Source organism: Apaloderma vittatum, unplaced genomic scaffold, assembly GCF_000703405.1.
Source record: "Apaloderma vittatum isolate BGI_N311 unplaced genomic scaffold, ASM70340v1 scaffold26650, whole genome shotgun sequence".
NCBI classification, from domain to species: Eukaryota; Metazoa; Chordata; class Aves; order Trogoniformes; family Trogonidae; genus Apaloderma; species Apaloderma vittatum.
In genome coordinates this window covers 9,107-21,956 of record NW_009694338.1, presented here as the reverse complement: position 1 = coordinate 21,956, position 12,850 = coordinate 9,107, and the positions used below count along the sequence as shown (strand labels likewise).

At 47.6% G+C, this 12,850-nt stretch overlaps 1 protein-coding gene across 1 annotated transcript in view; it reads right to left on the bottom strand.

Moving 5' to 3' along the window:
- Nucleotides 1-5,170: 5,170 nt before the first annotated feature.
- SEPT8 (septin 8) overlaps nt 5,171-12,850 on the bottom strand; it is a gene marked incomplete at its 3' end in the record, with an annotated part of 10,978 nt that continues 3,298 nt past the window's right edge. The window contains exons 3-8 of the mRNA XM_009867416.1: nt 12,056-12,236; nt 7,467-7,628; nt 6,567-6,663; nt 6,167-6,335; nt 5,779-5,911; nt 5,171-5,361 (exon numbers count right to left, since the gene is read on the bottom strand). Coding sequence (XP_009865718.1) covers nt 5,171-5,361; nt 5,779-5,911; nt 6,167-6,335; nt 6,567-6,663; nt 7,467-7,628; nt 12,056-12,236 — 933 coding nt within the window. The remainder of the gene's footprint in view (nt 5,362-5,778; nt 5,912-6,166; nt 6,336-6,566; nt 6,664-7,466; nt 7,629-12,055; nt 12,237-12,850) is intronic.

Sequence of the window (12,850 nt, the reverse complement as noted above, 5' to 3'; positions counted from 1 at the left end):
CTCGCTCAGTCAGGGGATATCACGAAGCCAGCAAACTCAATGGCAACTTTTGCCCAAATAGGATGGCATTGACTTAATATCTTAGAATTTGGTCCCACATTAGAGATGAGGTGTTTTTCTGCAGATGGCACGATGTAGAAATCGGCTGATTTTATTTTTTAACGTCCCCAATAGTTATAAGACATCCTGTGACCGGGTAAGGTTTCAATCATTACACGTTATTGTTTCAACAGAGATCCACTCGGTAACGCAAGAAACGCACCGCTGAACAAACGACACCACAAAAACTCAAAATACATGTGAGATTTAATAAAAGAAGAAGAAAAAAACAAAACAAAAAGGTACAAAGTGAGCGGAAAGAAACAAAACAAAACGAACAAAAAGAACCCAAGAAGACATTTGGAATGAGCAAGTGACGGGATGCAGCAAATCCAAGAGGCTGCTCCCTCCAGGCAGGTCCCCCCAAGGCACCTGAGAGCTCGGGGTGCTCTGAGCCAACCACCCCTTCTCACCCCAGGGCATCCACCACGGCCAGACGTGAAGCCTACAGAGCTTAGAGCCCCTCCAAACACATTTTAAATTAGAAAGCAGACAACATACAGGATGGTAAACATTTAAATGATTTTTAAAAAAAAAAAAAAAAGAAGGATAGTTTTTCCCATTAACACCAACCTTTTACAGATAAATGTATAAAACAGCTGAGAGATGAAAAACGGAACAGTTTCAGTCATTTCTGAAGGGTTTTCCTTTCACTTCTAGCCGACAAGATGTAAATCTTCAGACTGGAGGGAGATTAGCATCGCCATGCATTTGTAAATTGTTAAATAAAAATAAGATGCAGACCTACCCTATATACCACATACTTAAATCTGGTCTCAGCCAAGAGGGAAAATCAAGTACTAGAGAAAAAAACAGAACTGCAAGACTGAGTCCCATTGGGGAGATTATGATGCTGACTGCTCTAAAGACCAAGTTACTACATGCAAAAAGTGTGTCTGACACAACATAAAAGTCAATGTAGTATAATAAACCATCAGCATTAAAATATTGTTACATACATTCTGAATGTCTTAATCAGAAAAAGCTGGAAAATTCTCCACAATGCCCATTAATCTGAAGGTTTTTTACTCTTTTGCTGTTAGCATCGTTCCTCTTAACTACCTGCAATTCTAGGAAGAAAGAATTGATCTCTGATGAGCCAGAGCAGGCAGAAATCATTTACACAGATCCCACTGGCTGCAGCCTGAGATCGAGAGAAAAGGAGAAAACAACCAGGAGAAAACCATCGCCGGGAACCGCCACGGCAAAGTGGCTGTTGGCACACCCAGCATCATCGGTTGCTGTCACCGGCCGCAAGAGGCAAAACAGCAAACCAAAGCGAGCTGCTCACTCCTGCAATTAGTGCACCAGAGTTCCTCTCCTTAGCAAAAGAAAAAAATAAAAAATTTAAATTAAAAAATTCCACCCCTAATTGGCTCCACTGCTGTCATCAGCAGTGAGCTGGAATCGACTTCTTGCTTATGACAACGGGTTGGCTTCCTTCTCCAAGAAGAACACATTAACCCTCCTAACATCTGACAGCTCGAAATACACCTAACCTGGAGCCACAGCCTTCAAAATTAAATGTTCGGCTTTCAGCAGCCTCCTAATTGTCACTTTTTAAAAGCAGCCTGTTCTAAAGGTACCCGCAAGATCTTCGTGAGGTTCCTTCTTACAAGGATCAAGTAACACTGACATGATTTTCAGGATATTCAGAGAAAAGGCCAACGTCCGTATGAAAACAGTTGAACACCTGAGCATGCATTCAGAAAGGAAAAAAAAAAAACCAAAGAAAAAGAAAAAAAGCTGCTTTAACGGGATATGCGAGTTGAAGAACCTCATCTGACAGACCTGCAACAGCTCGAGGCGAGGCCATGCACCTCCACCCGCCAAAGAAGGAATTTGATGACTTTCTCTGTTTAGAGACAAGTCTTTAAGAAAAAAACACAAAAAAACAAAACCAGAAAAAATTAATAACTAAATAAAAACGGACACGCTCACAACTAACACTTAGCCAGCCCGTGTTTTTATAAGCTCAGAAGACACTACGTGGGGGTTAATAGAAAATATTTCCTTTCTTTTAGCCTGTTATCTCATGGAACCGGGTCCAACACTTCTTCCGTGACAATCACAGTTAGTCTCTGTTAAGGGATTATCCTGCCTTATCACAAAATGGCTTGAGAGGGGAAAAAATAAATAAGAAAAAAGGAACCTAATTATTCCTCTAAGTTTAATTGCCCAGGAAAACAAGGCTGCGGTTTCTAGGCATGAGGAGTGTTAAGAAGGAAGCACCTTCTAAAAGTAATAGAGCCTATCGGCATAAATAGGGTGCACGGCTCAAGATCAGGGGATTCTCCTTCTTAGGCACATAGTAAGTTTAAGGTTAAAGAGTAAAAGTAAAGATGAACGCTTAAATAGCTTCTCCACATCAGTAAAATACATCGGTAAATGACAATTAAAAAGTTACACAAATCCTGTAGCTCCACATCATACAATAATCTCCTATGAAAAAAATCTTTCTCTATAAATGTTCTACTTTAGCAGTAAATTCAAAACATTGTCCGACGAGTTTTATTAAGCACGCGCTCTCTCTCTCTTTATATATATATATATGTCTATATATTATAAATGATGTAGAAAGTGTTTAGAGTAATTCAGGTATAAAATACATAATTACCGGAGTGAGGCTTACTCTGACTAAGATTCCCAGGGCAGAAACTTCAAGCATTGTTGTTTGGTTTTTTTCTACCCATTCTAAAAACTTACTCAAATTGAGAATTTTCTTAGAAAAATAAACATTTCAGCATTCTTCACGCCGCTCCTGACATTTGTGCACGTACAGGGGAAAGGTAGGTGAGCCTCAAGCAGCCACCTTAGCCAATTAAAGAAAAAATAAAATAAAGAAATACTAGAAAGCAATTATTTAGCTGGTGGGTAAGATGAGTTCAGACAGTTACGGCCACTTTATACACAGCTGTTCAACTGCTGCGCTTAGAACAAAACATCTTACTTTAGGGATTAGTTGACTTTGTTTAACAAAATGCACGTGGGTAAGGTTACTTCCTTAAAACCTCCCGATAAATTCTGCACAGAAAACAGCGAGTCGTTACACTGCAACCACCGAAGATGCTCATTTTCTCTTTCACTTTGGTCCACTCACACAATGTTATGAGAAGGGTCACAGGGTGGGAAACTCAAGCAACTTAACACATGAAAGCACCAAGTCCACTCTTGGCCTGAAAGTCTGTGTGTGATTAACTGAAAGAAACAAAACAAAAGAAGCACGAATTAAAAGTTACGAAAACCAAACAAAAGCAAAATGCAGCAAAACATGGGTTTTTTAAAAAAATAAAAATAAATGAAAAGAAGGCAGAGAAGGGCAAACGCTGCTTGGGCATCTGCAGACGGACGGACGAGAGCACAGCACGACCCGCTCGGCAGCTGCAAGCGCGAAGGGAAAATCTCAGCCCAAACACCAGCCCCCAGCTCCCCGGGGCCCAGCTGCCCTCCGGTCCGCTTCGGCGGCGAGAGCTCGGCAGGAAAGGTGGCAAAGGCCACCCTGCTGCCTGCCAGGGGACACGCAGATCTGCCTCCTGCCCAAGCAGCACCGAACCGACCGCGGGATGGACGAGGGCTCTGCTCTCCGCCCCACGGGTTTACCTGACCCTCAATTCCTTTTGATGCCGTCCAGTTGGAGAGAGGGTCTGGCAAGACTGGTGGCACCAAGGGGAGGCACCTTCCTTTGAATTTATGACAAATTTTGTGGCCCTGCTTGAGCAGAAACCCCCTAAGTGCGCACAAACACCACATTTTGAACTCGCCTGCAGGTTTGCAAACCAAACCAAGCCCATCGACCCCCAAACACATCCCTCAGCAAACGGGTTTGGACTCTGTGTGAGGTGGGACGTGCCCAGAGCTCTGCAGAGGGGAGCGCTTTGGTTTTGTTTTAAAACCAACATGTTTACATTCAAGGAAATGGACGTTAAATAACGACGCGCTGTCATCTTCCATAGGAAGAAACAAAATCCCAGCGCGTCAGTAAGGCAGAACGAGCTTCTCCAGCGCTGCAGCTCCCACCGGAGAAATGACAGAGCACAAGATCTCATCAGCAGCGTGAAGACGAACATTGTGCTGTCAAGAGCAAACTTGGATGTTGCTACTCTCCACGGTCTTTTTTTATTTTTCTTTTCATCATTAAAAGGCTCTGAAAGCATTGCCACCAGCCTCCCCTGGATTTGACAGAAGGCAGCTCAAACTCTTAAGCTCCTTCACGCAAGGGGAAGTAACAAAAAATGCTGAAATAACAGAATCGTCAGCTTGTGTGATGGTGCTTCTCATTTTGCTCCCTACTCAGTGTTCCCTGAAGACTGGCTTGAATGGAAGCACGACCACACCTCCCCATCTTTTCCTTTTAAGCCTGTTTGCCCCCTTCCTGGTCTATCACTATAAAGGCAGGCAGCTGGAAGAGGATTATTCGCATGCCCTCGCTCCACACTCTTGCTGGCTTCAGCAACGTGCAGCACGTGAAGATAAGACTTCAGCCTTTAGGGGAAAAGAGCTTTCTCGTAAGCAGAACTGCGTCTTGGAGCCCTGTTTCACACGGAGCCCTAATGAATTTCCAATGCATCTTCACTCTAAGCTGCTGTTTCCTTTTTATTTACAGTTGTGCCTCTAAAAATAAAGTCAGAGCAATCTCCATGGAGCGCCCCGAGCCTACAGATCACAGTGAGGGAGTGCATGATGGGCGACCTCATCTGTAAGACATTACAGCTGCATCAAGACTGTCCCCACTCCTCTCTGCTGGAGAGGAGAGGCAGCTCATTTCTAGTCACCTTCCTGTCCGTCCCCAGGTTTTGGGATCACTTGAGCTGTCACAGAGGAAAGGGCAAACCCCGCAGGACTCTTTAGGGAATGGCTCCAAATCACAAAACCCTCCCAACCTGCATCCACGAGGACTTCCCGGGCACAGGACCCCATCTCTCCTCTTTTTTAAGCAAAGAGGATTCCAGATCAGGATTATAAAATCCCCTTTTCCATTTGCTGTCTGAGCAGTTAACTAAACATCAAAGCATCTGAGCAGACACCCAGCTTCCCAGCGGCAGAGGAGAAAGACTCGAGTTCAGCCACTTACTTTTTCCTGTCTTTGTCCTTCTTCAGCGGCTGCTGTGAGGTAGCCTGCAAGGATTGGGACTGCAACGTTTCCACCGCGACTTTCCTCCTGTTGAAGGCGTTCATCTCTTCCTCCAGCTCCCTCCTCTTCTCCTCCACCTTCCTCTTCTCTTCCTGGTGTATCCTTTTCAAGTGCTCGAATTTCTCATGCAGCTGATAGGAGACAGACCCCCCTGAGCATCGCACCCAGCACGACCGTCGGGCTGCGCTCCCCACTGGGGCTGTGGATCCCCCCCGTCCCACACGAATCCCCACGACCCCCCAGAGCCCTGACCAGCCACTCCTGCGCCATGCAAGCCCCCTGGCAGAGCTGACCTCTTCACCAAAACCACAATCAATTCAGCTCTGCCTGACACACCGCGTATCAAACCTCAACCAGGGATGCCGTTTTGCAAACGTTATCCCGCATCCCATTCTCTGAAAAGGGAAAGGGGGCGTGTGTGTTCACACCTCGGCTGGTGATCTCTGCTCAAGAGCTGCAAGTGCCTTCCAGGATTCATCTGTTGCCCAGACCCAAATCTCATGCTGGCTGTATTCTGGGCTGCTCTCACAGGTTTTTGGCACACTCACCTCTCTCTCCTTCTCCTTCAGCTCTGCCTCCGTCTCTTTGACTTTGTTAACAAACATTTGTCTCATTTCTTCCTCTTTCTTCTGGAGCTCGCCCAAGAACTCTTTCCTTTTGGTCTCGTATGTTTCTTGGAGGCTGGGGAAGAAAGAAAACAAAATCCAGAGTCTTTGGACACGAACGAGTTAGGGATGGGGACACGCGTGTCTGTTGGCGTGGCTTAGAGACAAGCAGGCAGGGAAGGGAATGCCCAAGTCAGCTGCAAAGTTCAAACCCTGTGCTAGGATTTTCCAGCCCAGCATTGTGGGTACCACTTCAAAACTTCTCATTTTTGGGGGGGTTTCACTACGAAACTGTCGCTCTAAATTGATGCTAGACCTGAAGGCCACTCACCTGAAGGGCTGGCTGTCTGGATCCGTGTCCTTGAAGCCCATCTCTTCCAGTTTGCACCTCCTGTACAGCTCGTAGTGGCGCGTGTGCGTCTGCTCCCGAAGATCCTCCATGTTGACCCGAATCAGCATCTCCCGCAGTTTCACGAAGTCGCAGTGACTTTCGTTCTCCACTGCGGCGAGCCGAGGGAGAAGTCAGCAAACCGGGGAGCACCAACACGTAACGCAGCTTAACTCCAGAGACTCCCCTCCCAAGGACCTCTGCCCGCTGCTCCCTCAGATGCAGGGATTCCCCGGTGACCGTTAGGAATGGGAATTCCAAGGAAAGGTTGCCCAGCCCACAGAAGCGATGTTTATGTGCAGCAGCGAGGATTGCAGCGGGCGCCCAGCTCGCGACACCTTACCTTGCACCACTCCCCAGGGGTACTGCCGAGCTCTCACCAGCTTGTTCCCGACTTTCACCTCCTCTGTGCTGCCGACCACAGCGAAAGGCAGGTGGGCCTGCAACGGAGCCAAGGAGAGGGAACTCAGCATGAGGGCAAACCCCTCAGAGATCAGCCTGACCATTGGATTCCCCAAACCCAGGCACAGGTTATCCTTCGAAACGCTCTTCATGTAAAGCCATCAACCTCCAAAACTCACCGTGCTCCCTGACTGTTGCCGGGGGGTTGGAACTAGATGATCTTTAAGGTCTAACTCAACCCATTCTATGATTCTATGAACTGGGATATTACAACAGCGAGCAGCCCAGCTCAGAATCACAGAATTATTTCAGCTGTTTCTACTGCAAGAGCTACGCTCCGATTTGGGAGACAGGAAACTTGGAAGTGCTTTGCATCAGCTTCAGCCAGGTCTGAATTTGGTCTTTGAACTTCAAAAAAATGCAAAACAGAGCCTAACGATTTTTATTCTCTATTATAAATTGGGTTTTCACTGCTTAGCCCTCTCAAGTCAGAAGGCTAATACAAATCTTAACTGTAAAATTTGTATTCAAGTTTCTCCTTCCTCAAAAGAAAAAAAAAAGCCTAAAAGCAGGCTTAATGAATTTTGAAGGAAGTATTTTTCAAAAAAATTAAATAAAACAAATGTTAGAGCTGAGCTGAGTTTCTCCATAGAGAACGCAGATTAAATAAGAGCCACATTTTAATTAATTCTGTATGCAACAGCCTTCGGCGACTGTCAGATCCACGGCTCAACTTTCAAACAGATTTAGCGTCTGGACAATCCCAAAGAAACTTGCCCTTCAAATGCATTTTTGTGCAGCAGTCTGATTTGTCACGACTTCTGGCAGCGGCGTTACTCACGTTCATCACCGAGTTGATCTCGGCGACCGCTTCGTCGTCTGTGGGGAACTGATAGATCTGCACCCCGTTGCTGACCAGCTCGCTCATTATCTTGATCTTGAACTTGTGCAACTCGCTCTTGGAGATGGTGTCTGCTTTGGCAATGATCGGGATGATGTTCACCTAGAGCGGAGGAAAAGGAGGAAGGAAATAGAAGCAGGTGAGCAGCAGGCGGGCCAGCAGCGATGTCGGGAGCGTGGGTGCCCGCGGGTGACCCGGGTCCTGCCCTGCTGCCTGCTTTATGTTTCACCAAACCACCACGTTTTGCGCAAAAGCCTGTCCGAACACTAGAGGGAAGAGTTTTCCAGGACTAATTTGGCTCCAAGACTTTCAGATAAACCAAGAGACAAACCCTGCGATAAATACCCAATGAGCAGATCAAAGCCTCTGCTCTCGCCTGCATGTTTTGTTACGGGGAAGAGACAGAGTAACTGTCACATCTCGAGTTGTCACCTAGCCACCCCTGGCTGCGCTGACAAGCCGTTTTAGAAGACAAGCACGAGGAGGAAACACTGCAGTGAGCTAATATGAAGCCTTCCCTTGCTCAAGCAGGAGGAGCAAGGGCTCCTCAGAGGTTTTCACTGCAACCGCGGATCCTTCCCGAGGACTCCCCGAGCCTCTCTGCCAGGGTCACAACTCCGGGGTGCTTGCAGATGACATGGCCCACCTGGGGAAGGTGCAGGGTGCCAGACAGCAGACAGGAGATTTGTTTTCATGCTGTTGTTGCCCAGCTTTGGCTTCGCCTCCACAGTCACCGAGCACAACACACCGTGCAACCCAGGTTGCACAAAGCCACAACGAGCTGCAGGGTGGAGAGGTCCCCCCCAGGCCCAGAACCTACCGAGACTGAGAGCAAACGAGGGCCATGTCCTGCATCCTTCAGGAGGGATGTGGATCACTGTGGCCTCGTGCTTGGGAGAGTTGCAGCGGGGCAGGATCTGTCACGGGAATCTCTACCAGCTAATGCTGCTCTGCCTGCGACAGCCGAGCGCGATACTGCAAACCCCTGCTTAAACAAACAGCCCAACTCGTCTGTCTGAACAGCAGCCAAATTCATAGCAGTGAAACATAAGAATTCAGAAAAACGAGGGGGAAAAGTCTGATTTCCCATCTAACATTTCCTAACAGCCAACACTTTTTGTCCTACGGAGGAGAAATCCAGCACAGCCATTTGGTCTCCAGCGGGTGCCCATTAAAGCAAATGACTTTCCTTTCCCAGCTCAAGTTCTCTTTGTAGCTCACTGGTTTTTCCATACAACTTGTTTCCCTCTCCCCGCCGCCCCTGGTTTAGCACTCACTAAATACAAGAGCATTTTACCCAAAAGAAAATCGCCTTCATTTGCTCATTGCAACTTTACCTGAGAGGGTAAACTCCTCCATTTCCTCAGCCACCGATCTGTCCTCTTTTACCAAGGACCACAAACGCACACAGAACGAGGTCTGCTGCTCTCTCTGCTCCTCAAGCAGGTCGATGTCCTCATTACAAAGGTAACAAAGGGCCACAACCACGGCTGGGTGCCTTGCTGACCTGCTAAGAGCTGCAGAGCCACCATATCCCATTATTACTGGTTTTTTATTTCATGCATGCCCTGGAAACCCACGAGCTGGAATATACCGTGGCTAACGAGTGATACCCCGGGCTCCATAGGATTATCTCCCTGTTTTCCTTTCCCTGATTTTGAATGTTGGCATCCAAAAGCTGTTAAGTCTAGATGAGCTCACCCCTTTATAATAAGGAGAAGGATGGAAAAATTTGGAAACCAGAAAAAAACAAGGTATGAAATGCTACCGAACTGAACAGTGCATCTAATCCTGTCCTCCTCCAGCACCTTCCACACACCCCCTACTTATGCAAAGGCCACAGTCTGTGGCACAGAGATTAGTGCCAAATAAAGTGATATACAACCAGCTAGAGAATAAAAGTCACCTCCTCTTTACTTACCCAGTAAAAGGAATTAATCATAGAATCATAAATAGTTTGTGCCGGAAGAGACCTTTGAAAATCATCTAGTCCAACAGCCCCGCGGCAAGCAGGGACATCTTCACCTAAATCAGACCCATGAGATGTTTGTATCCCTGCTCTCACTTTTACACAGATAATAATTAATGTTGGGTTGCAGGCAAAATCCCAGAGCAACATTCTTATACCTCATGGCAGAAGAGCATTATTCTCTATCTAAGAAGTTAACTACTGGAGTGTCCTCCCACTGACTGTGACAGGGGTGCAGTGCCCCCTTGACCACCAGTTTGTGCTGGAAGTCTTTGCTGGAGCTGGAATTACATCCAGAGAAAGTCTCTGCTTCAGACCAGACAGTGAACTCACATGCAGAGACAGAAAATGCACCTCCTTCTCGAGTCATCCTGACCACAGAGTTATTTCTCATCTCCAAAAATAAAACTTAAGAATGTGCTGAAATAAGCCAGTTGCTAGAAAATAATTTTTCTACTATATTAAGGCTCCATGCGTCCTCCGCCCGTGAAATACAGCAGGATTTTTTCCCCCATCTCCAAAGTGTTCCCAAATGCAAGTCCCAGAGAAGCCAAGAGGCAAATCCTACTTTGGAAACCAAGCAGCAGAGGCACAAATCAGCCCGAATCATCCCCATCTCCTTTTCCCAGGTTAAAGTCAAAGGGAAAGTCAATCCCTGCCAGGTCATACACATTTCTCACCTACCAGCCAGGCAACCACATTCTATCTACCTAGAACCAGCTGTGAAGATGCTTTAGCTCTCTGCTGTAACAAAATACCCTCGGCAACAGCTGGCCATGAGCTCAGCCAAACAAATACTGTATTTCAGCACAATGGAAGATTTTGTTTAGGGATCAGCGCTGCCCAGAAGGGCTTTTGTAAACTTTACACTAAAAGCAAGAATCATCATTGAAAACGTCGCAAGGATTCAACACCTGATGCTGGGCCTCTGGTGTGCTAAAGCAAAGGTCTTACTGAGCCAGGCTCCTACAAAACGCTTGATAAATTAGCCTCAGGCTGAGCCAGCACGCAGCACAGCACTGCCTCTGTCCGTCGGTACTTTAAGGAGTGCCTGGAAAGCACCCAAAGTCTTGGGGTGACTCCAGTGCTGAAATGCAACATAAACCCCTGACACCCAGAAAAGATCAAAGGTCTCTACTTGCTTATCAATTTCCCACACACGTGCTGGTCTGACGCCACCACGCCACAAAATCCAAGACGTTCTCGCACCGTGGGGTAAGAAAGGAGATGAGAGCAAAGGGATAAAATGACTGCAGAGAGGATTATTTAAGTGGAAGTTTAGAAATACAAAAAGCTTGCGTGTGCACAAAGTTCCCATCCCCACACAAGTACAAAGGGTTTATTTTGGTACTACCCAAGGACCACATGAAAGGCAGCTGCAGGGAGATGTGAAAGGTAGGGAACGCACAAGGAAAGGAAGAGGGGAAAAAAAAAGAAAAAGCTTTGTGGGACCACCAGCATCAAGGGGAATCGTGCAAAAGCTTTTCCTCCAAACATATTTCTGGCAGCACGTAATGCTGGCGTCGTGCCAACAGACAAGAGTTTATTAAGGGAAAGTTTTTCTGGATTCCTGATGGAGTCAGAGTTAACGGCCGCCACGGTTACAAACAGCCCCACTGCAACGGGGAGCCAGCGCCCGCTCGGGAGCGGGGCCAAGGAAAAGCAGGACAAGAGCCCCGGGTGGTGAGAGCCAACAGCTGGGACCCTGCGAGGGGGCACTTTTCTCCAGAAAAGTCCGACAGAGCTGCACGTGCACAACAGCCAGGGAAGAGAGCGTTCCCTCGATGTAATCCAGGGGATCCCGGCTACTGCAGGACCTCATCTGCCGCGGCTGCACCCCCGTAAACCGATCGACATCCGCCGTCTGAAAGGAGCCACCTCGCTGCTCTGAAAGGCAGAATATTCTCGCAGAGAATAGGAGAAATGCTGCCGCCACCAGCGACCCTTGAAGCCTCCTGCAGCTCCCTGGAAGCCAGCTGGGACAACCCGAAGTGTGTCAGAAACCTCTTCCGAGCTGCAGGAATATCAGCGGTAGCCAGTTAAGTAACCCACTGCCCCCTAAGGCAGAACAGGTTACGCACCAAGAAACAAGCCCCAGCTAGACCCTCTCATGACCCACTTTTAGGACTCCTATGGCCCTGACAACTCCTCCCCATATTCACATTTTCAGAAGACACTGTGATCGCTACGCAGATCATCTGGCACTACCAGCAGTGACAGCTCACACACTCCTCGTGTGCCAGCACGCACAGCCAATGCTTCTCTTCAGCCCCTGGCTCCTCTTTACCCATCACCACCTCAGGAAGGCTACAGGTTTTGGATGCTCTCATGTGACACTTTTCAGGAAAACCCATGAGGGGGAAAAAAAACCAAACCACAAGATCTCAGCAACCCATCAGGGCAGATGAAGTTTTACCAGAGTCCTAAAAACAGGGCAGCCAACATGCAGGAAGGGGTCCAGCACTTACAGAGAAGGAACAGAGCCTCCTACATGACAATAAATACTAAACAAAAGCATCACCGCTTCCAGAAAGAGGGATCATGGTCTCCAACCCCTTACCTTGCTATCCAGCTTCTTCATTGTCACCAGGTCCAGGGACTTGAGCGAGTGCCCGGTTGGGGTGATGAAGTACAGGCAGACGTGAATCCTCGTGTCATGATAGTTGAAGAGAGATCGGCGGATTTTCAACTCTTCTTGCAAATAATTTTCAAACTGCGTATCAATGTACTCAACTATCGGCCTGTAACTAAAACCATACCATTAGCAACCCAGCCACTGCAGCTCAAAATCAAACAGTGGGAAGGCTTAAGGAGTTCTCTTAGACACACTATGGTATCATTTAAGAAGTAGTTTTAAGACTCAAGCAGCCTTACAACAGGAAAAGTGTGGCATTTGCACACAGACCTCATAATCTGAAGGTTGCTGGCATCTCCTGAGGCCGCAGTGCAAAGCCTAAGGACAGCGGAGCGTGGAAAGACGAACACTTTCCCCGATCAAACTTTGCCCAGGCCTCAGGGCTGAGCCATCTGGCTGCAGCAACGCAACACGACCAAGGAGAGACCTTGGAGTCCCAGAAAGCCTTTACCTGGGGCTTGAGCAAGACGTCTGTGTAATTAAACGCGACAGATCCAGAGACACCAATCGCTGCCAGGACAGATAATTCCCAACCCCGCGCTGAGGACAGCTTGTTAACTGCTCACGCCCCTGGAGGACACCACTCTCTGCTGGAAAGACCTCCTACGACCTCTCTTTTTGGCTCCTGACCCAAATGCCTCTGCACTCAGTTCCCAGAACCAGAGCCCCTGCAGGCAGCTAACTCCATCAACAGAAATGCGGACACCTCCTCTACAACCC